Below are 27,670 nucleotides of genomic sequence, written 5' to 3'. Positions count from 1 at the left end.
TGGGATCTTTCACAAGATCAACCAAACTGATCACATATTATTTGATTAAGAAAGCCTTGTATCTTACATTTCAAGATAAACAAGTAAATTGCAACCGATTCCACAGCGTGATAGGCTAACCAAGCAAGGAATTGTTTTGCTTCCTGTTCCCAGAGCAATGATGTCACATGCACCAGTAGATACATTTGTTGCATTATTGCGCTTAACGATGTCACTGGTTTCGTATTTTCTTCGTCTTTTTTGTTAATGATGCAATAAGCAGTCTGGGAGGTTATTTTATCATAAGAATTGACTTCGGTGTTGTTTGTTTGTGTTTATCATGGTACAACCGAATATCCTGTGTGCGCTCTCTGCATAAATGCAATATGCTGATTAACACAGAGTGCACACCGGTTCTTTATGCCTCCATAATAGCAGCAAATATTGTCAATTCTTTAGCATATTTGAACAGTGCAAGTAGAGTTTCAGTTATCTCATCTTCCCGAGGCAAGAGATTCCACTTGCCTTTTTTTTTCAATCTTGTTTCCACCCTCGCCACATCAAGCCCGCATTCCTGTGCTAAATATGACTGGACTATCACACATATCAACAGTCCAATCAGACTGGTACACTTTCGTATGAAAGTGATGTACTGCTGGAATATGTCTTTTTCATCTTTTAACAACCCCCCCACCCCACCCAACGATTGCAGAGGATTTTGTGAAATTGCGAATGTTTTTGTGTCAGATATGAAATTGCAAATGTTTTCGTTGTCTGATCAACTTGGTTGTCAATCTTTTGTGAAGATATACGACATAAGAACAGCAATCTGATTGGATATCTCGTTTTCATTACAAGGGGCACAGCTCGTGATCTATGCAAGGTGGCGCCAGGGTTGAGCCAAGCAAAGTGGCCTTGATGTGGCAAGGGTAGAAACTAGGCTTTGATATAGGCTAGTGGACATACTTGCCTCAGGAAGATGCAGTTATCTTGCATTGTGCCTTTTTGCTCACACATTACATGCCTAAGGCAATACTTTCCCCTTTACAAATATCACATCCATTCAATATCAAATACATGCATTCAAACTCTCAAAATGTTAAGAACCAGTTGAGCACACTCCGGTACCTTCTTCGGCTCTGTCACTCTCCCTAGTTTGACTATAGGATCCTGTAGGCCTAGAGACTGAGCTAGTGCGAATGCTTCCTCATCCCCAGACAAGATAGTACCGATGCTAACAAGGACTCTAAAACTGGCTTCATGGTCTGGTGAGGCTTCGAGGACATTTCGAGCAGCGGAAAGGCATTGTGATTTACCTTCGATATCCTCTGTTCCACGTAGAGCGATTGCATAGTTCAGAATGACAGTGCCAATGGCTATCTGTACATTCTTGTTAGTTTTCCTGCAGCTGAGTGCAGAGCCTAAGACAGTGTCTCTGTTCTCACATACAGCCTTTCTACCCTGGGATTGGGAGAACAGGTTAGTTAGGGATCGCAGGGCCAGCATCTGACAGGCTGGTGGGTTGTCTGGGGTGATGAAGGAAATCAGCTGTTGTATCGTGGCTTGGTTGCTGAAGGCTTGGTTGACCAGGGGATGCTTCACACAAATCCTCACCACATCCAGGGCTGGGAACACCACATCTGTAACAACACTGTAACTGTCAGTGGATAGTTAGGACTCACTGAATCAGTGCTGTATATTTAGGTGAACACCACATCTTTAACAACACTGTAACTGTCAGTGGATAGTTAGGACTCACTGAATCAGTGCTGTATATTTAGGTGAACACCACATCTTTAACAACACTGTAACTGTCAGTGGATAGTTAGGACTCACTGAATCAGTGCTGTATATTTAGGTGAACACCACATCTTTAACAACACTGTAACTGTCAGTGGATAGTTAGGACTCACTGAATCAGTGCTGTATATTTAGGTGAACACCACATCTTTAACAACACTGTAACTGTCAGTGGATAGTTAGGACTCATTGAACCAATTCTGAACATTTAGGTGAACACCATTTCGGTAACACCAAGTAACTATCAGTCAGTAGTTAGGACTCATTGAATCAGTGCTGAACATTTAGGTGAACACCACGTCGGTAACACCATGCAGCTATCAGTCAGTAGTTAGGACTCATTGAATCAGTGCTGACCATTTAGGTGAACACCACATCATTGACAAGATGTAACTATCAGTCAATAGTTAGGACTCATTGAATCAGTGCTCAACATTTAGGTGAACACCACGATGGTAACACCATGTAACTATCAGTCAGTAGTTAGGACTCATTGAATCAGTGCTGACCATTTAGGTGAACACCACATCAGTGACAAGATGTAACTATCAGTCAGTAGTTAGGACTCATTGAATCAGTGCTGAACATTTAGGTGAATACCACATCAGTAACACCATGCAGCTATCAGTCAGTAGTTAGGACTCATTGAATCTGTGCTGAACATTTAGGTGAATACCACATCAGTAACACCATGCAGCTATCAGTCAGTAGTTAGGACTCATTGAATCTGTGCTGAACATGGGTAACACCAGGTAACAACACTTGGAACAAGTAAATTGTTAGGACACCTCCACATCAACACAAACCAGAGAGGCTACTCACTTGACGGCCAGGCCAGCAGACTCTGCACTGTCTGCAACTGTTGTTGTGAGGCTGACTGACCCGAGATGAGTGATGACAGGTCATCTATTCTGGAGTCCGGCACCTTCAGGCTGTCACTCACTGTCACATTTAACTCTTTTATCTTGCCTGAACAAAACCAAGACAGTATTACTACATGACCAGATTCTAGCATATGCAGTCAATGTGTACATACCCTGTTAAATGGAATAAACACTGATCTACTGACCTGGGTAATAATTACACACACTATGAGCAGCCTTGTGATGAATTAGCTCGACAAAATAACTCTGTACTCAGCAATATTCCAGCTATATGACAGCGTTCTGTAAATAATTGAGTCTGGACCAGAAAATCCAGTGATTGACATCAGTCATCAATCCACCCAACTGAGATACGATGACATGCATCAACCAAGTCAGCGAGCCTGGTCACCTCTTACGTCAAGCATTACCCATGAAGATCAGGGTTAGAATAGGTCTTCAGCAACCCATGCTTGCCGTAAAAGGTGTCTATGTTTGTCGTAAGAGGCGACCAACTGGATTGGGTGGTCATACACTGGATTGTCTGGTCCAGAGTTGATTATTTACAGACTGCTGTCATATAGCTGGAATATTGCTGAGTGTGGCATTAAACAACAAACAAAACAAGCAAAAAATACGACAAGCACAGTCACCTTTTACGGCAAGCATGGGTTGCTGAAGACCTATTCTACCCCGGGTCTTCGCGGGTCATAAGTAAATGTGAGTAGTGAGTGAGTATGGTTTTACGCCGCTTTTAGCAATATTCCAGCAATATCACGGCAGGGAACACCAGAAATGGGCTTCACACATTGTACCCAAGTCGGGAATTGAACCCGGGTCTTTGGCGTGACGAGCGAACGCTTTAACCACTAGGCTACCCGATGCCCCCCATAAGTAAATGTAATTAGCACTGTGTCAAAGTAAAAACAGAGTGTGGCTTTCACTTGATAAAACCTCATTACTTCAGCAGGTCTCCTGACCAAGGCTAGGTACAGGTAACGTAGACCGCCGTCCTTAAAGCAACCCCGCCTATAAACCAATAGGTGATAACAATTAAACTTGGTCAATGCAAATTTGAAATTTGAGATAAAACATGACTAGAAATCATGATATACCATCTAAATTGTATTTCCTGTTCTGCTAGGCACTGTTTTATATGCAGAGGATAAGATTACTGTGTTTATTTTCTCGTAGACTAAGCCGGAAGCAGCAATCAGCTGTACACACATTTTCTCAGAATCTACCAGTGATTCGGTTAAAAATTACCAAATAATATAACTTTAAAGAATTTTGATACAATGATCGGAAGAATTGCATCTGAAATTAATATGTTATCAGAAATAATATATTCCAGTGTTATGTCACTTTGGTTGCAGCTTTACTATATACATTTGAAATAAGTTAATAACCATTAGCATAGCACTTTGGTACAGCTGATCGCTATTGCCGGACATGTTTTTCATATGGAACAATTTGACCAATCACCGTTGATGCTCCCGCACTCGTGATCACAATCATGAAAACTTTATGTTGACATACAACAGTCAAACTACAACAAATATGACTTCTAAAGAGTCAAAGTATGGCATTTATGATATTAATACATCCATTCTCTGTCCACTAAACGTCGTTCCAAGGCATCAATAGCGTAAATCTGACCCTGGTTGCTGTAAATAACGATGAGTTGTGCAATCTCTCGATCACTCCACCTTGTGTAAAAAGCAACCCCCTTGGAACCCCCTTAATTCTAGGTTCGAAAAACTTGCCTTATTCATGGTGATATACGGTATCATGTTTTGCTAAAAAAGAGTACCTCAAACATAACCTTCCTAAAAACATCATAAATCAATTTTTCATGTTCTCTGGCAATATACATTGTAAGTTCATCAAACAATATGATGTCATCACCACCTGATAATAACGTACCTATAATCTGTGTGGGGTTGGCCTGGTCGAAGGTGAGGAAGGAGGTGAGGGGGAAGAAGGAGTTGCTGGAGGTGGAGGTGCTGCTGCTGCTGCTGCTGCTGCTGCCCGCTGGTTTGTAACTGCCAGAGCCTGGAACACAATGTCAGTTAAGCTTGCAGATAGTCAACAGAGAACAGTTACTACTTTCAAACCCTTTACCCAATATGTGGATGGAGTATGATGTGACACAACATGCCTAACTAGCAACAAGCAATAGGAACTTTCGGCCACCCCCAGGTCATTGAAACAGGTCATTAAGTATGAGCATTCATTAAGCATGTACTTGATGCACAGATTAGATCCTGTGGAGTGTGTGAATTGTTTTCAGCCACAATCAACTCCTTTACAGTAATCTCATTAATATCAAATCTTAGTTCTCGCTATCACTTAACAAAGATCTGAAGACATCCAATTACCAGTCATGTCAGAAAAACCTTTCATCCGACCAATCAGAGTGTCGCTTACCAGATCATGAAAGTGACAGTCCGAATGTGTTTTCTAATCATGCAACCTTGAAAATGTCAACACGGGGTATTCCAAACGACAGTTATGACCCGTACGACTGATTCCGTCAAAATTATCGTCTATCTCTCGCATCAGTGGGATAAACATTTGAACGGTGGAGGCGTTGCACAGTACGTGGGAAGCACTGCCATACAATCTCAACCATATACATTTATTAGACATTCCAGAATGTTCGTTTGTTCAGTTTTCATAATTTTAATCGAGAACTGTGTCAACATATTTTTCAAGCGTAGTTTGAAATGGAAGTCGCCAGGTTAAAACAAGTGCTGTAAAGCTCAAGAAAGCTGCTTTCTAATTGGCTGATGTCGACTTCTTGTTAGTCATTTCAGTGGTTGGTCAAAGTTTGCAAAAGGTCGTTCTGACGTGACCCGTAATGGGATGTCCGTAGATCTTTGTTTAGCGGCAGCAAGAACTCTGATTTTAATGAGATTGCCTTTACAGCAGCCTGTAAATAATAAATCCTGACGAGGCCAAAGGAGTGTTTGACTGCATACACAATCCAGTAAAGATGAAAATGACGGTATTGTGTTTGACACTGTGACGGTTTTCTCACCAGTGAAGGGGTCAGCTCCATGTGTGGCTCCAGCTCCGGCTCCGGCTCCTGGTGCAGCAGTGGACCCTGGGACATATCGTCCTTCACCTTCACAAGAAGAGTCAACAATCAGTCAACAAAACATTAGACAACAACCACTCAAGACAAATGACAGTCATTAACATAACAGCATAAAGCAAAAATATATCAATTATACTTATCATGATACATACTAATTGCTTATCTCTTCTTATTCCCGAAAGGTAGTGGAAAACGTCCTGTGATGTGTTCCTGGAGAACAGAAAACATCTCACCCAAACGCACCTCTGCCATACAAAGGCTCACACGAACCACGTGACCAACCCGTCTGAATAATCACTGTTTTATTTTCTCCTTGCCTCCTTAAGTTAAAACCGCCTCTGTGGTCTAGTGGTAGAGCGTCCGCCCGGAGAGCAGAAGGTCTGGGGTTCGATCCCCGACGGTGTCATACCAAAAGACGTTAATAGATGGTACTTGGTGTTACCCTGTCTGGCGCTCGGCATTAAGGGGCTAAAACAAGGACTGGTCGGCTCGGAGTCAGTATACTGTGTCTGAGTGGGGTATTCATGTTAAACTGCGGCATGGTATCTCAGTGAGCTAGCACTATAAATCGGCATCAGTCCGGACTAGTACAAGCAGCCACACAAACACACACACGTACATGCACGTCGCTATATAAGTGCAATAATCTTGGACGCGACATTAAACCCCATCAAGTTAAAATCACATCAGAGGGGATGGTTTGGCGGGTGCTTCAGCGTATAAGTCAGGAAAGGCATTAATGATATTTTTTGTCTAAAAAATACATATTTCACCTTATCCTGACATATAAAAATTGCTTGAATATCACAGATGGTAGTGGGTCTCGCCTGAATGTGTGGTTCTGATAATTGTCTGTTCTGTAGAAACCCATGGGTACGAGGTCAGACATCTTCTAGGCTCTATTGTTGTTCTTTGTTATCTATCGTTGGGTACCACCTTCTTTCAGGGAAAAAGGAGCAAATCGTAAAATTTTATGGATTTGATAAATCGCGCATAGAATATCACTCAAGCTTTCTTTATAAACGACTTTAGAGTTAAGAAAAGGTCGAATATTCGCACGGTCTTTATCACTCATGAATTAACTTGTAACACAGGGGGGCATGGACTCTTCGTTGTTGGGTATGGAACAGTAAGCTGATGTCCACAAGAAGTGATATGTGGGTGAATGTACCTCTAATGTCTTCATTTGCGCATCGGGTAGCCTAGTGGTTAAAGCGTTCGCTTGTCACGCCCACGACCCGGGTTTGATTCCCGACATGGGTACAATGTGGGAAGCCCATTACTGGTGTCCCCCGCCATGTTATTGCTGGAATATTGCTAAAAGCGGCGTAAAACCATACTCACTCATTCACTCACTTAGGCACCATAAGTTACTGTGTTATTGCCCATGGGATGGATTGATGTATGTCAGCAATGTCTTCAGTGGTGAAACCTTTGAGGTAATGATTCGTAAAGACAGAGTCTTGATCTCCAGAACTATCCTTCCCTAATGGTGGAGTGAGTGAGTATGGTTTTACGCCGCTTTCAGCAATATTCCAGCAAGATCATGGCAGGGAACACAAGAAATGAGCTTCACACATTGCACGCATGTCGGGAATCGAACCCAATCTTCGGTGTGACAAGCAAACGCTTTAACCACGAGGCTACCTGACCGATGGACATGTCAGAGTGAGTGGCGGAGACGTGGCTGTTGAAGACAGCGGAAGAGGACCATGATTGTCAAAGGAAGACACTCTTAAAATTGGAATCCCATTCCGTAAGGGCCAGATAACCAAGGTGTGGAGTAGTAGCAAGTTCCACCAGAGCAGCTTGCACATGATTCCACAAGAGATCGATCTGGCGCTGTTGATAGGTCATGACGGTGGAAAGATGATCAACTTGGTTAGAATTCGACTCAGGGAAGTCCTGGATGATGTCATCGATGTGTAGACAGGAGCCGTTGGTAGAACAGTCATCAGCGCCTGGTCCATCACCGTTGTGGTGACCAACACCTGAATTGGTGAGGCGATAGTAGAGAGAGGATTCTCCGACGAAGCGAATCATAGAGTGGTAGATGCTGGGGGCTTCCAGCCCACAGAAGAAGAGGTAGTCAAGACTGGTGATGGAGTGGTAGGCTCGGAAGAATCGGATATCCTGAGTGCTAGTTTACAAGCATGTTGCGTCCGCGATTTACGTGATAGCCAGGCTTGTTACCATGGCACTTAGTACAACGCGGCATATATCTGCAATGAAGCAGAGGTGTAATCACAATGCCTTCCCACCCCGATCGTGTAGGTATGCTATATGATATAGGTATCTCAATCCCAACTATGAGGCTTAAAGGACAAGTTTACACTCATCTTCCTGGGGCAAGAGAGTTAACAGACTATAAAAGCCCGGTTTCCACCCTTGCCGAACTAGGCTGGTATTATGGATTTACATTTTAGCTGGACTACTGAGTCTATGCATAGTCCAATCAAAATCGCCCACCGAAATCGAAATCCGGTTTGTAAACTGTCGGGGCAGATTTCAGTCGATTGCAGAATTTGCAAAGCATGTGCACCGCCAACTCGTTATCAGCAGATATTTTCCAAATCTTTTCACGTTTTTAACCAAGGTGCTCATGTGATTTGATGCATTTCACGATGTAAGACCCGTAAATCACAGTATAGATCTTGATTATCGATCAGATCGTCTTGACCGGGCGCCACCATTTTGTGTGAGGCAAACGCAAGTGATACGAGAGGTGGAATCTGATTGGTCCATAGGAGAGGCTTAGAAGGGACATAACTGGTAATAGCCACTGGTGGCGCTACGATTGAGCTCAGTAATTCCAGCCTAGTTCGGCAAGGGAGGAAAACTGAACTTTTAAAGTCAGTTAACTCTCTTGCCTCGGCAAGATGGTTTACACTAAGAAAGCAAAAAAGCCACTTACATAACCATAAGGAAACAAAGATACAACAACGTAAATGAAGTAACAAGCAACACAAACAATACAAAATGCATGACATGAAAAACTAGCTCAGAGCGAAAATAAGAGAGTGATGATCAGACTGGTTGGTCATGTGGTTCCAGTGACTAATACACTGAAGCACCAGGCCAACCGTCCCCGCTCTCTCTGATGTGATTTTGACTTAAGAAGGCTAGGAGAAAATAAGAGTGATGAGTGAGTGAGTGAGTTGTGTTTAATGCCGCTTTTAACAGTATTCCAGTTATATCGCGGCATGTCAGCTTCATGTGGGAGGAAAGACCGAAGTGATGCAGGTCTCAGACGTTTACCACTTCGGTGAAACCCACGAGCACGGGTATGGTGCTGACAAACCTAGAAACATAATCGGGGCGAACTGGGATTTGAACCCACAATCATAGGTTTCTGGCGTGCCAAGGGAACGCAACTCTGCACAGGGAATTGCGGTGCCTAAGACGACTGGGCCACCCGCGCCCCCAAGAGTGATGAGTCAGATGGGTTGGTTCAGGTGCATCTGAGAGAGGAAGGGGTGTGTTTGGGTGAGATGTTTCCTGTTCTCCGGAACGCAGAGCAAGAAGTTTCCACTACCTTTCGGAAATAAGAAGAGATAAGCTGTGAGTGTAAGTCAGGATTAGGTAAACTGTGATATTTCTCACTGAGACATAATCTGAAAATGAAAATGTTTCCTGGCTATCCATTCCCCTATGGGTATGATGGCTAATAGTCTATAGAGTCTAGATATGGAAATGGACGAAGCCATGGTGGTGTTACTGACCGGTGAAAGGGTCAGAGTAGGCTGGCTGTTCTGTACCCAGGGTTACTCCTTTGGTGTTGTCTGTGATGAACTTAGCCACCTGGTCAAGGAACATTTGACTGAGGTCGTGTTTATCGAGGAACCTCTGTGCGGCAAACCACGGGTCTTCACTGACATTGTACGGCAGTTTGAGAGGCGGCATTCCTTCCTGAATGTCCACGCTGAACACATAGTCGTATTCCTGTAAGTAGTGAGTCAGATGGGTTCAACAGGACACACAGTCATATTCCTACAAGTAGTGAGATAGGTTCAACAGGACACATAGTCGTATTCCTACAAGTAGTGAGTCAGACGGGTTCAACAGGACACATAGTCGTATTCCTACAAGTAGTGAGTGAGATGGGTTCAACAGGACACATAGTCGTATTCCTACAAGTAGTGAGTGAGATGGGTTCAACAGGACACATAGTCGTATTCCTAAAAATAGTGAGTCAGATGGGTTCAACAGGACACAGTCATATTCCTACAAGTAGTGAGTGACATGGGATCAACAGGATACACAGTCATATTCCTACAAGTAGTGGGATGGGTTCAACAGGACACACAGTCATATTTCTACAATTAGTGGGATGGGTTCAACAGGACACACAGTTCTTTATATCACATTGTGTCAACTAAATGTAAAAGGAAAGTTCTGGAATCTGGGATAAAACCTACATGAAAGATCCTAAATTTATTTCTCTGATCAGAAGCAATAGAAAATCTCATCCATCCTGTCCTACCTTGCCTTCATAAAGCGTCTTGCCAGAAGTCTGTTGTGACCCTCCACTGGAACCAACAACATCCCCAATCTTAGTCCAGCTGGCCTTAGCTGCATCCCACTGGTACAGCTCAATCTTGTCCCCCTGTCGCACCATCTTCTGCTGCCCGTCCTTGCGACCTGGAAACACACAACATACAGTGCAGCAAATGTGTTTTTGTTTTTTTATTGGTTTGTTATTTCATGTACCACCCAGTATTGTTCAAGTAATATCATGAGAGTGTGTTAATAAAAACTGCTAGGCCAGGGTCCATTTGAACAAACATCTTCCTGAGGCAAGGGTGTTAACTGACTGTAAAAGTCCAGTATCTGCCCTTAATGACAAAAACTCACTGAAGCTCAGTGGTTCACCACAGGTCGTGGATATTCGCATTTTGTTCTGACAATGCACACATTCATTTTGACTTGTATATGTTTGAGTAAAGATAAAGCTTCGGTCAACTTCTGTGTACCCATGATCTGAGTGTTTGATACATATATCTAAGTAGTTTTTGCCAGGGCTGCGGTAAAACAATTGCTTATCAGTTATTTTGTACCCAACTCTTGAGACCTACAATGGGTACCGGGGTAGGGTCGGGTAATAGGGGGTCGGGTACCCGGGTAGTACTTTTGGACTCGTCCCAGCCCTACTGATTACCCTTGTTGATAACAGACCTAATCCTCATGCCACAGTTACATGGGACAAAACATGGACACTCAGTACGTCAGATGTCACATTCAGTGTGTTCAGACTTTCTCAACATTATATAATCTTACAGACCGCCTCGGTGGTCTAGTGGTAGAGTGTCCGCCCGGAGAGCAGAAGGTCCGGGGTTCGATCCCGGGCCGCGTCATACCAAAAGACGTTAAAAGATGGTACTTGCTACCCTGTCTGGTGCTCAGCATTAAGGGGCTAAAACAAGGACTGGTCGGCTCGGAGTCAGTATACTGTGTCTGAGTGGGGTATCCATGTTAAACTGCGGCATGGTATCTCAGTGTGCTAGCACTATAAATCAGCATCAGTCCGGACCAGTACTAGCAGCCACACACACACACACGTGCATGCATGTCTCTATATAAGTGCAATAATCTTTGAGGCGACGTTAAACCCCATTTCACCTCACCTATAATCTTACAACATCAAAGCAGAGAAAGAGGTGTGTTACCTGGATTAATTAGCACCTCTGGACCAGGTATGTCTTCTGTCTTGATGTCGCCCACCTGTGCCGGAACTGTGGATGCAGATACCTGCTCCTCATAAGCTTGCAGTTCTTCAGCCGATGCCATCCGCTCAGGTGCCGATGTGAACACTCGTATGATTCCATCACTACACAGAAGAATGAGTGAGTATGGTTTTACACCGCTTTTAACAATATTCCAGCAATATCACGGCGGGGCACACCAGAAATTGGCTTCACACATTGTATCCATGTGGGGAATGCTTTAACCACTAGACTACCCCCTGCCCCTTACACAGAAGCAAGCAGGATCGAGGTTAGTAGGGGTGTAAGGAGTATTCAGGGGTGCAACAAATAATCATGGGTGTAACAACAAATCAAACTATTGAACGGGCTTGTGACCTATAAGGTCTTGGATGGCAAACCAGTGGTCAATATAATGAGCAACATCCCATGTTGTCAGGGTATGATGAAACACAAGCAACCAAGTCATGAAATCAGACCACACCATCCAAGTTAGTCATCTCTTACGACAAGCAGACAAGCAAGTCCTGGAGGCCTATTCTAACCCGGATTAGCACTGTGTTCCACATTTGATGATAAGCCTTCATCATGTTTAAGGCATATTTAACATGAAACAAAAACTGGGGTACAGGACTACTACAGGCCATCTTCCCGAGGCAAGTGAGTTAACTGACTTTAAAAGTCCAGTTTCCAGCCTTGCCGAACTACGCTGGAATAACTGGGCTCGATCGTAGCGCCACCAGTGGCCATAACCAGTAATGTTCCTTCTAAGCCTCTCCTATGGACCAATCAGATTCCACCTGTCGTATCACTTGTGTTTGCATCAAACAAAATGGTGGCACCGAGTCAGGACGATCTGATCGATAATAAAGATCTATACTGTGATAAAACGGGTCTTACATCGCGAAATGCATTAAATCAGGCGAGCACCTTGATTAAAAACATGAAAAGATTTGGAAAATATCTCCTGACGAGTTGGCGGTGCACATACTTTGCAAATCCTGCAATCTACCAAAATCTGCAGGACAGTTTACAAACTGGATTTCGATTTTGGTGCACGATTTTGATTGGACTATGCATTGACTCATTTGTCCAACCAAAATGTAACTCCATAATACCAGCCTAGTTCGGCAAGGGTGGAAACTGGACTTTTATAGTCAGTTAACTCTCTTTCCTAGGGAAGATACTGAGTGAGTCTGGTTTAATGCCACTTTGAACAGTAATACAGCTATATCATAGCAAGTCAGCTTGCTGCAGGAGAGAAGCCTGAAGTGATGCAGGTCATAAGATGTTTACCACTTCGGTGAAACCCATTAGTATGGTGTGGCAAATCTAGAAACATAAGGACATCAAATCTGGGATTTGACCCACGATCAAAGTTTCTGACACACCTTGATGCAGGAGAAAAGCCTGAAGTGATGCAGGTCATAAGATGTTTACCACTTCGGTGAAACCCATTAGTAACGTGTGGCAGATCTAGAAACATAAGGACATCAAATCTGGGATTTGACCCACGATCAAAGTTTCTGTCACCCCTTGATGCAGGAGGAAAGCCTGAAGTGATGCAGGTCATAAGATGTTTACCACTTCGGTGAAACCCATTAGTAACGTGTGGCAGATCTAGAAACATAAGGACATCAAATCTGGGATTTGACCCACGACCAAAGTTTCTGTCACACCTTGATGCGGGAGAAAAGCCTGAAGTGATGCAGGTCATAAGATGTTTACCACTTCGGTGAGAGCCACTAGAATGGTGAGGACATATCTAGAAACAATCCAAATTTTATTTGACACTGTACATGAGTCAGGGACGAAGCTTTGAACAGCTAATTGTGCCGCTGAAGATGAGTCGGCCTCCCACATGAATATTGAATGGTGACTTCATCATGCATAATATCGATCCTTGCCCTTCTATTTTGATCTTGAACCAAATGAATCTGGATATTATTTAATTTGCTTGTTTGTTTGTTGTTTATCTATCCACGCAAATGGGATAGGATGACATGCGTCCAAGTCAGCGAGCCTGACCACCCAATCCCGATATTATTTAAGAGATATATCATTCTAATATCTTGCTCTTTTAGTTGTTACTTTTAATGAATTTGTTTAAAACAAAAATAATAACACGTGTAGCACTTTGCTGTATTACCATAAGTTTTTACGCATGTACCAACTGAACGAATCACCATTTGAGATTTAACAATCAACTACCGTGACATTAAGGCATTCTGCGTCTGGCAATCTCAATCTCAAAAACAACATTTGACATACAATAAAATAACAACAAATGTTACATTAGGATAACACTTACTAAGTAAAGTACAGATTTTTGTACTTTTGGGGGTTGAGTCCCATTTGGGATTTGAACCCAAACTGCTAGAGTGAGGCATCTAATCACCAGCACACAAAGTCAGCGATTTAACCCACTCAGTCTGCAAGGCTTCTACAAAAATGAAAGTCTGACACCTGGTAGTCTAGACCACATACTTTGTGTACCCCTAAATGCCATTCACAAGTCAAAGCATGACATTAATAATATATGTAACTATTCCTGACTACCAAACAACCGTTGCAGTAAAAAATGAGTCAGTGCGACCTTCTGGTTGGTAAAACACACGATTTTGCCGAAGTAATATAAACAACACTGAATCAAATTTTACATAAAATCAATGAAATAGATTAAAAACATCAAGACGGATAGATATACGTGGAACACTCTTTATAACCAGAGAGTGTAATGACAAGATAATCCACACGTTCACAGACAAGTCGTGACAGAAAGTTTTGCCTGCCTGAATGTAAAATATGTAAAGATTTACTTGACCTGCCTGACAGACAAAGGGATTTTTGAACCCCTGTCAAATAATCAATAACAAACATTAAAAACATATAATGTTTATCAACATTGTAAAAAAAAAAATTTTGATCAAACTTATTATTAAATAACATAGAGCTACCCGTATTCGACCCAATAAGCGGCCTGGGCGCTTAAAATAAAGACAGGAGTGGGCGCTTATTGGGCGCAAATTCAGAGTCAAATTGGCGTAAATTCATCAGTAAGCCTTACAGTATTTTCTTGAAAAAAAACACAGCTGTGTAGAAGGGGGTGCGCATTATACACGAATTAATGAGTTTTGATGTTTTTTCCCCAATGGAAAGACATTACTGTGAGCACGTAACACCGGAAATACCATGTCAACAAATCCATACTGAAGTTCGCAAATTATTCATGTAATTACACTGTCTGGCTATAAAAAATGTTCTTTGTTTATCTGGACTTATGTTCGTAACTTATTTCATTAATTTTATTCAAAATTCCTTTTAACATTGTTTTAATTAATTTCGGCGAAATCGTGTGTGAAGCGATCGGAAGATCGCACAACTCACCGTTATTAACAGCGACCACGGTCAGATTACCGCTATTGACGCCTTGAAACGAACTTTAGTTGGCAGAGAATGGATACATATATCATAAATGCCATACTTTGATTCGTTAAAAGTCATATTTGTATTTGTTGGACGATTCTATGTCAACACGTAATTCTCGCGATCACGTGCACGGGAGCCTTGGCGGTGACTTGTCAGACTGGTTCCATGTAAAAAATAATACCCGGCAATAGCGATCAGCTGCTTCGCTTAGGGTTATTATTATTTTCAATATGTTTAGTAAAAGCTGAATCTAAATTAACAATATATTGGAATATATTATTCCTGACAAAAAATAGTTTCAGATACAACTTTTGCTGATCCTTGCATTTAAAATCCTGTAAAGTCATATCATTGGGTGTGTCTTGACCGAATCACCGGTAGATTCCAAGAAAACGTGTGTACACTGTCCAGCTTAGTTTCCGAGAAAATACACCAGGTAATCTTAATCCCTGGATATAAAACAATGCCTAGCTGAACAAAAAATACAATTTAAACGGTAAGTCAACATGTCTGGTGATTTTTTATCTCAAATTTCGAATTTGTACTGACGAATTTAGTTTCTCATCACCCGTTCGTTTGCCGTACTTCGCTGAAGGAGTACGGTGTCATTTTTTTCTCGGCATAATATTGAAAGTCACAAATATCTAAAATAAACAGAATACAGTCATGCCCCGCTTAGACGGACTTCAAATATCCGGAAACATCGGTTCCCGGACGATTTTCATTTAAAATGAAATAATTACTACAGTATTCGACATAATAAGAGCCCTCGGCGATATTTGTTAATATTACTGGCTAGTGAACAATCCTAATGAGCACCCCTTCCGATTGATAAATGTACACAAGGCTATTTATTCGTGCATAATATGTTTGTTATATGCACCCTTAATTATGGGCAATTAAATTCTGGAAAAATACATCTGTCACTCATAAACATTTCAGCATAAACCACGAAATTTACGCTCTTTGAACTCTTTTCACCAAAATAATATTCTTATAAGAGCCCCCAATTTCTAATTTTGAGAGCGCCCTGGGTGCTTATTAAGTCGAATACAGTATATAAATTTTCGGAACCGGGCGGGGGCGCTTATATTCGGACATGGGCGCTTATTGGGTCGAATGCAGTAATGGCCATTTCGCTAAGCCAAATGGCGTGTTTTTCTTCAAGTTGAGAATGAGAAGGAAATTAAAAAGCGTTTCATATGCAGTGAAAATATTTCCGGAATCAAATTCCCTTTAACAATATTTTTCAACCAATCAGATTTTTTTGCAGCATTAACAATAACACCTTTAATAACATACCTGGCTCCTGTGACTATGTCGCCATTGGGTAGCGTGCACACTGACCAGACTGACTGTGTGGGGTGGGGAATGGTCTGGGCACTCTCTGGTCCACGCCACACCTTCACTGTGCGGTCCTCACTACTGGTCACAAAGTCCTGGCCGTTGGGCAGCAGAGCGACGCTGTATACATAGTTGGCATGGCCGTAGTAGGTGGCGACACAGTCGCCGGTTAGCAGCCAACGTTTGACTGTTGCATCGTTAGAGCAGGACAGAAACTCACCACCAGTCATGACCGCTAAACCTCGAACACAGTCTTCATGCCCTGAAAACAATCATGCATCTCAGTTGATAAAAGACTGAAACAAATATGCCATCCCACTTTTGATAGTGATAGGTTCTAACACTGTTATCAATCAAGTGATCACTTGCTTGATAACGGTGTTAGAACCTACACCAAAACATTGCTCCTAATGCAACAACCAAGTCAGCGAGCCTGACCACCCGATCCTGTTAGTCGCCTCTGACGACAAGCATAGTCGCTCTTTAGGGCAAGCATGGGTTGCTGAAGACCTATTCCAACCCGCTCCTAATTATGATAAAGAAGTTGTTCATCCATATATTTTATCATTACTTATACTGAAATAGGAGGATTAATGACAATTTCTAACATTTCGAAAATATCCAATGCAAATTTCTTTTCATATTTCAAGAGTAACAGCACCACTCATGTTGTAGACAGTTAGTTTAAAATACCTACAGTTAGCAAGTCATCACTGAACTAAAGGTAAATATGTCATCACTCACTAATTTAACATCTGGCCAAAAATCTTCCTCAACCAATACCTGACCTCGGCAGTGCAACCTTCGACAGATGTTGGGGTCTTGTGAAGACACGAAGCAAGATATATACATTAGGGGTAGATACTCTCCACATATCAGTCAATCTGGACATTATAAAATATAACAAACCCCATTCTAATCTCCTGGCTGTGGTGATGAAAATTACTGTTTGTGAGAATAACAAGCTTTGTATTTAAAAAAACAAGAGTTTGCCACTAATGTCGCCATATCCCCCGCCACTGTTGCAGAATTTATGACATAATTAAATCTAAACAAACCCTAACCTTTTTAACTGAGGTGGAACTTGTCATGGAAATTGTAAAAGAAAGAAGAGTTTGGAACCTAAGTCCATCTTGTTGCCATTGAAACGTAAAAAATAAAAATTTCTAAATAGCAAAAGGCACCATTACAGCATGTACTTGACAGACCTGCAAAGTTTACTGAAAAAATATTGAACGGTTTCTGAGTAATGCTCCGGAAACGAAACGTGACGTACGGGCGTACAAAAAGACGGACGGACGGACGGACTGACGGAGCCCGTTTCTATATCCCCCGCCAACTTTGTTGGGCAAGGGATAATAAACAATGAGTTGGAGTTGTTTATCGTACAAAAAACACTGCAGGGAGAATAAACCATGAGGGGCACATCCCTGAGTGATTTATTCTCCCTGCAGTGTTTTATTATACGAAAAATAATGACAAGTCGTTTATTTCTGTTTTGAGATGTCATGCCGGTAATCATGTACAGCTACTTTAAGGATGATGATAAAATGTACAAGGTTTAAAAATATATACCCTTATTTAAATAATGATGACTCCCTCAACGTGCTCAATAGAATCCGACCTCTCCAATGTCGGACAAGTCCATTTTATGAACAGGTGGGTACTTTTTCCAGTCTTGCTTGACAACGGTATAAGGATCTATACCATAATGTCGCCTTTCGTCGTATTAAAGAAGTTGTTATCCATAAATTGTGTCTACTTTGGGTGGGTATTTCCCACATATTCTCACAATCATTATGTCAATTATCTTCACCTTTTGTCCAAAAACCTATTGTCATGTCTCTCCCACTTTTGGATGTGATCGTTTGGCTATAGCGTTTATCTGCGTTGCACAGCTACATCTATGAAGAACAACTCACTAGACACTCTCCTCTAAAAAATAACATCGTCCAGTATACTATGTCTTCAAGTTGCGAGCGCATGTTCGAATCTCCAGAAATGATGTCATGATATAACAATGTTTTAGTGTGAAATAAACTACGCATTGTTCATCATTGTTCCTTGCGATTTATTGTGTAGCTACCTTATATGATGAAATAATCTTGACATACACACCATGGAAAGTTTTTTCACATTTCCCAGCCTTCCAGAGTTTGATGGACTTGTCTGCAGAGCCAGTCAGCATCATCCCATGTTCCGAGATGACCGCCACTGCCCACACGGCTGCCTCATGACCTGCGCACAGACGCACTTCGTTAACTGAACACGCTTCACACACCGCTCACACTTGGAAACAAATATTTTGGTGTAATATACATGTAACTCAGCTGTACATACTCAGAAAGAAATGATATTTCAATAATTATCAACCCAATCACAAATAGGGTTTCACTATAGCTGGAGATCATAAAGTACAACCTGCTATATGTTTATCGATGATTCTCTGCATCAATTAATAGTGAGTGAGTGAGTGAGGTGAAATGGGGTTTAACGTCGCGTCCAAGATTATTGCACTTATATAGCGACGTGCATGTACGTGTGTGTGCATGTGGCTACTTGTACCAGTCCGGACTGATGCCGATTTATAGTGCTAGCTCACTGAGATAATATGCAGCAGTTTAACATGAATACCCCACTCAGACACGGTATACTGACTCCGAGCCGACCAGCCCCTAAATGCCGAGCGCCAGACAGGGTAACAACAAGTACCATCGTTTAACGTCTTTTGGTATGAAGCGGTCAGGGATCGAACCCCGGACTTTCCACTCTCCGGGCGGACGCTCTACCAGTAGGCCATGGAGGCGGTCCAGTGAGTGAGTGAGTGAGTAGCCTGTGTTGGATTCTGAGATAGAGTGAATGAGTTTTGTCACCACTTTCAGCAATACTCAAGTGACAGGGCACACCAAAATTGAACTCAATACATAATAAATAAATTGCACATGATTCCATAGCATTTGATTGGCTAACTATGCAATTGTTTTGCATTTTTGTTATCATAAACCTAAGGAAAAATCACGCAGACAACTGTTTGCTCATAGGTTTGCATTAAGACACTGGTTTTATATCATTGTCCACAGTTGTTTGTGTATAGTTAAAATAGTCTGTGGAGTATCTGGAATTGTTAGACATCAAATTCTGTTGCTTGGCTCACAGGACCATGTAAATAATATTCAATACTAACAAACTCAGAGACGAGGCCTTTGACTTACATGGTTTTTGTCTGACGGTTTGTTGGTATAGAATTCTAGTTACACGGTCCTGTGCTTTTCTGGTCTAATTTTCACACATGTCCAGTTAATCATGTTAATTGTACATTTGCACACATTAAATAATAACATGATCTGGTAATGGCAGATTATGACAATTTCTGATCCGTAAAACCAGTCCTGTTCTCACCTTCTAGAGTCATCACACATTTCTGTTTGAGCCAGACTTTGGCAGTCTTGTCCCAGGAGCCACTGAGAAGGAAGCCAAACTTTCCTGAGGCAACAGCACACACTGAAACAAGAGTTTGAGGAAGTCTACTGGGAATCCAGTAATTTGATTCCAATATTAGTGAGTGAGTTGGGATTAACGCCTCTTTTAACAGCATTCCAGCTATATCACGGCGTGTCAGCCTTATGTGGGAGGAAAGCCCGAAGTGATGCAGGTCTTAGACGTTTACCACTTCGGTGAAACCCACAAGCACAGGTATGGTGCTGACAAATCTAGAAACATAATTGGGGCAAACCGGGATTCGAACCCACAATCATAGGTTTCTTGGGTGGCCAAGGGACGCAACTCTGCACAGCGAATCAATATCAAAGTACCTGCGGGATGCTGACCTTGGCCAGTAGGTTGAGGAACCACCGGGGTATCAACAGGCGCATGGGGAATCCTCAACTTGGAAAACATTTTGAAAATCAGATTTGAAAGGTATCCCTCAAGTTGCTAATGACCTGAAATGATCCGTTATATACCGGTACTTATCATCCAAAACTGGCTCCCACAGGAGACATAGCTTGGGTGAGATCAAACGATATCTACACTGTAGATATCGCTGCCATAAAATTGCATCACAATGCTTTGCAGGCCATTGTGACATCATTGGTTACCATGACGTCACAATCAAATGACATCACTAATGGCTCTGCTATTGAAGCTGTTAGCAGTACTTTTTACACTAAAGACACTGCTTATTACTGTCTACAGACTGAAAAAGTTGGAAGAATGATGTTGGATGATAAATAAAATCTCACCCTCGTGTCTTTTGAAATCAAATATATCAACTCTCGTTGATAAAAGTGGAAAAAATCCTAGGCAAGCCTCAGTTGTCCCACTTTCATCAACTCATGTTGATATATTTGATATCAAAAGACAGTCGGGTGAGATTCTCTATTTCATCAGTACATGGCTTGACAGATGCTTGACAGATGCTTGACATGGACTCACTCACCAGTGCCAGTGTGGCCAGTAAGCTTGAAGACTGGTTGTGGGGACTCCAGGGTGAAAGCCAGGATGGTGTTGTCGTTGCTGCCGGTGATGATTAGACCGTTCGGGTACGTGTCATCAGGGGGGACCACGCACACACTGGCCACGAAGTTGCTGTGGCCGCTCATCACATGTCCTTCTGTAAAACTGGGATTGTGTCTGCAACATAAAAAGCAGCTTAAACAATCATGTGTATTTATTTGTGTTAACATGATTAATTAGAAAAACCTCTTCCCGAGGCAGGAGGGTCCACTAGCCTTATTATCAAAGTCTTGTTTCCACCCTTGCCACATCCTGTGCTAAATATGATTGGACTATCACACATGTCGATAGTCCAATCAGAGAACGTTTCACAAAACCAACATACACGACTGGTACACCTTCGTATGAAAGTGATTTACCGCTGCCTGTCTTTGTTGACACGACTATGTCTTTTTCATCTCTTAAAACCCCCAAAGATTGCCTATGTGTTTGAGTCACGGATTAAATCCCGAATGTTTTCGTTATTTCATCGACTAAGTCATTGCCTTTGGTAGTTGCCATCTTTGTGAAGCTACACGAGCTAAGAACAGCGATCTGATTGGATATCATGTTTTCATTTCAAGGGGCAGAACTCTGATCTACGAGGTGGCACCAGGATCGAGCCAAGAAAAGTGGCCTTGATGTGGCAAGGGTAGAAACTAGCCTTTGATATAGGCTAGTGGACACGCTTGCCTCGGGAAGATGTAAGAAAAATAGAATGAAGGTTTTGTCAGACTGTTACCCCGGCAATAAATAGTTATTACATTTCATAGAATACCATTTCATACAGATATGGTTTATCATGTGGCTCAAAAACAATTAAACCATCGTCTACACTGGTGTTGAGAACTGGTACAATTTTCCAGGATTATCTTGTTTTGAATAAGCAAGTAATGATAGATTATAATCATTAATCATTATAATTTGAATATACATTGCTTCACAATTACTTTAGAGTATTCATTCTCAATATTCACCCACATCAATAAATGTCAATATTCATTATTCATGTCGCCATGTGTATAATATCACAAGTAATGATACACATGAAAACATGGGAATTCAATCAAAGATTCAATTTTCATGGAAGAAAAGCCAACCAATCCTTGAAGAAATTGATTAGTTGAAACAACATGAAAACTGTTTGCACCATTGAACACTCTTAAAAAGGTATCTGTTCCACAAAGCATTTGACAACATACTCTGACTCATAACCTGTTTATTTGATATGTACCTCACAACTGAGCAACTATTGACAGAAATAGGCACAACATAAATTTGTCATCATCATCATCATCATCATCATCATCATAATTAAACCTGTTAACCATTTATTGCCACAACAAATTTAACAATTCTTGATTATCCAGTGTATCATATCTCCATTCTATGCATATAAATACTCCGGACCCATTTATCACCATACATTAGTTTTGAGCCTGATTAAGAATGGCACAGTCAACATGAAGAGACTACTCACATGGGTATGAGAAATTCTTCGCTGGGGTACCATATATGTCCACAGATAAGCCAAATTTGAGGACCAGAAAAAAGATTCCATTGAAAGGGGTCAGCTTATCCATAGGATACACTTTCATGATAGTATTTTTCAGATCGTGATCTGTCAGAAACATTGCCTGAACATGCTGAATGATGGTCGGATAGATTACAACTTTCCGAAAGTTTGGAAGGTGCGACGACTACAACCATTATTGTTATAAATTATCAATAAAGTTTGTTAAGTCTTTATTAGAAATTATAATTTCAATATAATTACGTTTTTCATCTTATATTTTTGAATATCTTCAAGTACTGGCACAGTCTTGCAGTCAGACTTCCAGTGTGTCATTGCCTTTCGGCTTATCTGCGGTCATATACGGTAGTTACAGATGTTGTACACAGGGTTTAACCTAAGTCTATTTTGGGTCCCAGTCTGTTATGTGGCAAGTTTACTGATACCATTTCATCGCACATACTCATAAGTCTTTAGACTATCATAGATGGAGATTTTAAAATTAGATAATAGGTTGAGGAAAATCAAGAACTGACACTCTAAACTTTGTGTTTTTCTTACCAGAATTTTAAATTTTAATTCATAAATGTAACACGCTATCTTCAATTTAGATTAGTTTAATAATTTAACAAACAGCCAAATATTTAGAATCCCCAAGGACTTGAACATTATTTGAGTCTATTCAGTGGTATGTTTGCGTGCAAGATGTAATATTTTTGGGGATAAACAGATTGGTGCACATGTCAGTCGACATGTAATACACCAAACAGGTTAATGCTTTACCTTCGAAGCATATGAACTCTTGAAAATTGTGAAATTTTGATTATTTTCCAAATTAATCATTTTTGAACTGCAGATATTGTCTCCATAGTACTTGGTTCTGAGACATTCAAGTGTGTAAGAATTGTTTCAGGTAAAAGACTTAGCAATGAAAGACAGCATTGACTAGTTAAAACTGCTTTGTGAGTTGTTGTGTGAATTAATTCGCACATCATTGCGTGATATGAAGTGTAGCTCCTTTTTGAAACGGATGTAACAACGCGTTCCTTGTGATCGAATACCGAACGTACGTTCAATTGATTGTATGTTTACATCATAATTCACTTGGTTTCTTACTCATTCGGAACCCAGATTCTAGATGTGACATCCCTTGACCCGGACACAATTCCTCCTTCAGGGAAGATTGTCGAGGCAACAGCGCGGACATCTTTCTGATGGCCAACGATATTACACCGCAGTTTGTATGTGGACGCCATATTTACTTAGTAGACTCGCAGTTATTACCGGGTTTTGTTTCTACAGGTAAATAATGTTTTTTTATTTTTAAATATTTTTTTTAAATCTCTGGATGTATATCGTGCCTTTATATCAGTTTCTCCAATTTATCCAGTGTAGATAATGTTTAGAGGATCCGCTTTGAAAAAAAGAGAGTTATGCCCCCTGCGTGCATAGGACCATATGTAACTATGATATAATAACAAACAGATGAGGCCTCGCCCACGAGTTTTTTGTGTGAATTTGTTTATCATTAGTAGTAGTTACACGTTCCCGTGTGTGGATTAAAGCGGCAGGCAAATAGAATGTGTTGCATTTTATCGCCTTTGGCATCAAAACCACGGATTCCAAACCATTCATTCCTTCTTTTCAATATTGTGATCACTGTTTACTTTATTTCTCCAGGAATTGTAAAAAGTATAAAAATAGAATCCATGCCAGGTACCCCGTTGGTTCAACCTTATACGATTATCCTGATAATTTTGTACAATTAGGGCTTTCTTTGCATCTTTTATTGTGTAATTCTGAGACGCGATGATCGAAGAGAAATAATAGATCTAAGATAATAATGAACAAATATATGAGTAGAGAAATCTAGTGTAAAATGTATAACTTCATGAAAAGAATAGGGAAATCCTCTAAACAAACAAACCAATGGATAGAGAGACGACGGGGCACATTATGGAGCGGGTAAATATTGACGGAAGGTTTTTGGAGGATTTAGAACAATGGCCGGATGACCCGCCTCATGAGCGAATTTATCAAAGCCGGTGACTTTCCGCACTGTACACAGGTTGAAGTTTATAGGTCACCAGTGTCATAAATGAAACTGGTGATCGTGGTAACCCAAACGTAGCCCTTACCCGCTGTACGTGTCAGTAACAGTCAGTTGTTTATTCATTAGTACGCCCACATGACCTATTGAGTGCTGGTAAAGCTATAGTGAGATAATTTTTTTATATCTTAATATAAACTTGAGTAGATTGTTGCGTATCGTTGACACGGAATGTGTTCACAGAATGAGTCGACGAGGGACTACAGAGGGGCGAGGGATTCATTTATGTGCCGTTGATAATGATAACTGTTTATTCCGAGTACTACAGATACAGTTATTTTGTTTGTCATCACAACCGTCACAGATCTTCAACTGGTTGACGTGATGGTAGAGGTGGGAGCGACGGTGGTGCTGGTGGTACTGGGGATGTAAGGAACAGGGTCAACCATTTGTACCGCCCCCTGTTGTACCGTTCCCTGTTGTTGTACCGCCCCCTGTTGTACTGTCCCCTGTTGTACCGTCCCCTGTTGTTGTACCGTCCCCTATTGTTATACCGTTCCCTGTTGTTGTACTGTCCCCTGTTGTTGTACCGCCCCCTGTTGTTGTACCGTCCCCTGTTGTTGTACCATCCCCTGTTGTTGTACCGCCCCCTGTTGTTGTACCGTCCCCTATTGTTGTACCGTTCCCTGTTGTTGTACTGTCCCCTGTTGTTGTACCGTTCCCTGTTGTTGTACCATCCCCTGTTGATGTACCGTCCCCTGTTGTTGTACCGTCCCCTATTGTTGTACCGTTCCCTGTTGTTGTACCGTCCCCTGTTGTACCGTCCCCTGTTGATGTACCGTCCCCTGTTGTTGTACCGTCCCCTGTTGTACCGTCCCCTGTTGTTGTACCGTCCCCTGTTGTACCGTCCCCTGTTGATGTACCGTCACCTGTTGTTGTACCGCCCCCCTGTTGTACCTCCCCTGTTGATGTAACGTCCCCTGTTGTTGTACCGTCACCTGTTGTTGTACCGTCCCCTGTTGATGTACCGTCCCCTGTTGTTGTACCGTCCCCTGTTGTACCGTCCCCTGTTGTTGTACCGTCCCCTGTTGTTGTACCGTCCCCTGTTGTACCGTCCCCTGTTGATGTACTGTCCACTGTTGTACCGTCCCCTGTTGATGTACCGTCACCTGTTGTTGTACCGTCCCCTGTTGTACCGTCCCCTGTTGATGTACCGTCCCCTGTTGTTGTACCGTCCCCTGTTGTACCGTCCCCTGTTGTTGTACCGTCCCCTGTTGTACCGTCCCCTGTTGATGTACCGTCACCTGTTGTTGTACCGTCCCCTGTTGTTGTACCGTTCCCTGTTGTTGTACCGTCACCTGTTGTTGTACCGCCCCCTGTTGTTGTACTGTCCACTGTTGATGTACCGTCCCCTGTTGATGTACCGTCCCCTGTTGTACCGTCCCCTGTTGTACCGTCCCCTGTTGATGTACCGTCCCCTGTTGTTGTACCGTCCCCTGTTGTTGTACCGTCCCCTGTTGTTGTACCGTCCCCTGTTGTACCGTCACCTGTTGTTGTACCGTCCCCTGTTGTTGTACCGTCCCCTGTTGTTGTACCGTCCCCTGTTGTTGTACCATCCCCTGTTGATGTACCGTTCCCTGTTGATGTACCTTCCCCGTTCGTTCATCAGTGTTCTTTGTGATTTATCGAGTATTAATCTTATATATTTATATAACTGGATAATCATAGTTGACGGTACAACAGTGGACAGTACAACAACAGGGGACGGTACATCAACAGGGGGCGGTACAACAACAGGGGACGGTACAACAACAGGGGACGGTACAACAGGGGGCGGTACAACAACAGGGAACGGTACAACAGGGGACGGTACAACAACAGGTACACTGCAGGGAGAATAAACCACTCGGGGCTGCGCCCCTCATAATTAATTCTCCCTTCAGTGTTTTATTGTACGATAAACAACTCCCTGTCGGCGTTTATTTCTCAAATAAATCCAGCTACCAGTATTGCGTTTAAACAATCACATGGGATTATCATATAGATTGAATATTGCTGAGTGCGTCGTTAAACAACAAACAAACAAACAAAACATGGGATTAATTAAGGAGTATGTCTTTGAGTCAACTATCACTACGTTCATGTCTCAACCGTCACAATCATTGGATGAATGACAAGACACTATTCATTACTGCTCTCTTTGGTAAAAGAAGTATTCTATATTTACAGCAAATGAATTCCCTTCATTGTCCCGATACTTGTCAGTCGTTATCTATGCTCATTTTCTGTCGACCCGTGAAGATCCACGGGTTAGAAAAGGTCTTCAGCAACCCATGCTTGCAGTAAAAGGCGAGTACACTTGTCGCAACAGGCGACTAAAGGGATCGGGTGGTCTAGCTCGCTGACTTTGTTGATGCATGTCATCGTATCCCAATTGCGTGGAACGATGCTCGTGATGTCAATCACTGGATTGTCTGGTCCAGATTCGATTATTTACAGACCGCCGTCATATAGCTTGAATATTGCTGAGTGTGGCGTTAAACAACAAACACATAAACAAACATTTTCTGTCACCGTTTTCACAGTCACCGGGTATCTCACGTCAGCAAGTAATATAATGTGTTATTGAACTCGCCACTATAACTCGTTGTTAGCCGAGACAGGACACACACACTTATCCATCGTACTACTTGTCGCGGTCCACCCGCTACCCCTTTCTTCACAATGGTACGCGCTAGTTGGCGGACCTCGTACATAGGGGGTTAATTGTCAGGTCACAACTCAACTATAAAAGCTCAACTTATCCTGGCTTTCCAGCAGTTTCAATTCAATTCCTGTTTTGCATTTTACACTATGCGATTACCTCCCTTACAAACTGAATTTGATAAACACGGTCGTTTCACAGTAAATGATCGTAGCAGCCTATTCAGGCCACGTGGTCGCCGAGCGAAGCTCTGCAATTGACGCCCCTCTCCCATTATTGTGGTAAACTTTCTAAACTAAACAAATAACTATATATCGGAGAGTTTAAGATATGTAGACCAAATATGACAGGTAATCAACAATTGTTTAAAAAAGAGAGTAGAAATGCATGTACTTTATATCCAATTACCCATCAGTTCCAAGGACGTTTTCGAAAACTATTACAAGTGGACCACGGCATAATGAAATCATTGTTGTATATAACTCCCACAGCCACATAGCGTTATATATTTATTACAGAGAATTAGAGAACAATGGCACTTGAAGAGCCAAGTGATTGTTTCCTTGTTAAATGATATATTACATACTTTCCGTTTTACTTTTGAGTAAATGATGTTTCGGGCTTTTGTATAGACCACTGTTAACGGGTGTTACCTACAAAAGCAAAATGGTGCCGCATTTTAAAAAAAA

At 41.9% G+C, this 27,670-nt stretch overlaps 2 protein-coding genes across 2 annotated transcripts; both read right to left on the bottom strand.

Annotated features, from left to right (window-relative positions):
• Nucleotides 1-36: 36 nt before the first annotated feature.
• Nucleotides 37-23,483, bottom strand: LOC139479791 (phospholipase A-2-activating protein-like). Its single transcript, XM_071262667.1, has 12 exons — nt 23,344-23,483; nt 20,659-20,852; nt 19,620-19,721; nt 18,339-18,458; nt 16,179-16,482; nt 11,412-11,572; nt 10,229-10,386; nt 9,468-9,687; nt 5,686-5,772; nt 4,569-4,697; nt 2,602-2,748; nt 37-1,619 (listed from the first exon to the last, which is right to left on the bottom strand). The coding sequence occupies exons 1-12, from the start codon at nt 23,481-23,483 to the stop codon at nt 1,063-1,065; spliced, it is 2,319 nt and encodes a 772-aa protein (XP_071118768.1). The 3' UTR covers nt 37-1,062.
• Nucleotides 23,484-24,718: 1,235 nt separating this feature from the next.
• Nucleotides 24,719-27,033, bottom strand: LOC139479532 (putative per-hexamer repeat protein 5). Its single transcript, XM_071262377.1, has 2 exons — nt 26,982-27,033; nt 24,719-25,914 (listed from the first exon to the last, which is right to left on the bottom strand). The coding sequence occupies exons 1-2, from the start codon at nt 27,031-27,033 to the stop codon at nt 24,719-24,721; spliced, it is 1,248 nt and encodes a 415-aa protein (XP_071118478.1).
• Nucleotides 27,034-27,670: the final 637 nt, after the last annotated feature.

Source organism: Haliotis cracherodii, unplaced genomic scaffold, assembly GCF_022045235.1.
Source record: "Haliotis cracherodii isolate W230 unplaced genomic scaffold, xgHalCrac1.p SCAF_4, whole genome shotgun sequence".
In the NCBI taxonomy this organism is placed as follows: domain Eukaryota; kingdom Metazoa; phylum Mollusca; class Gastropoda; order Lepetellida; family Haliotidae; genus Haliotis; species Haliotis cracherodii.
The sequence above is the reverse complement of the archived record's forward strand: the minus strand, read 5'-3'. Positions and strand labels throughout refer to the sequence as shown.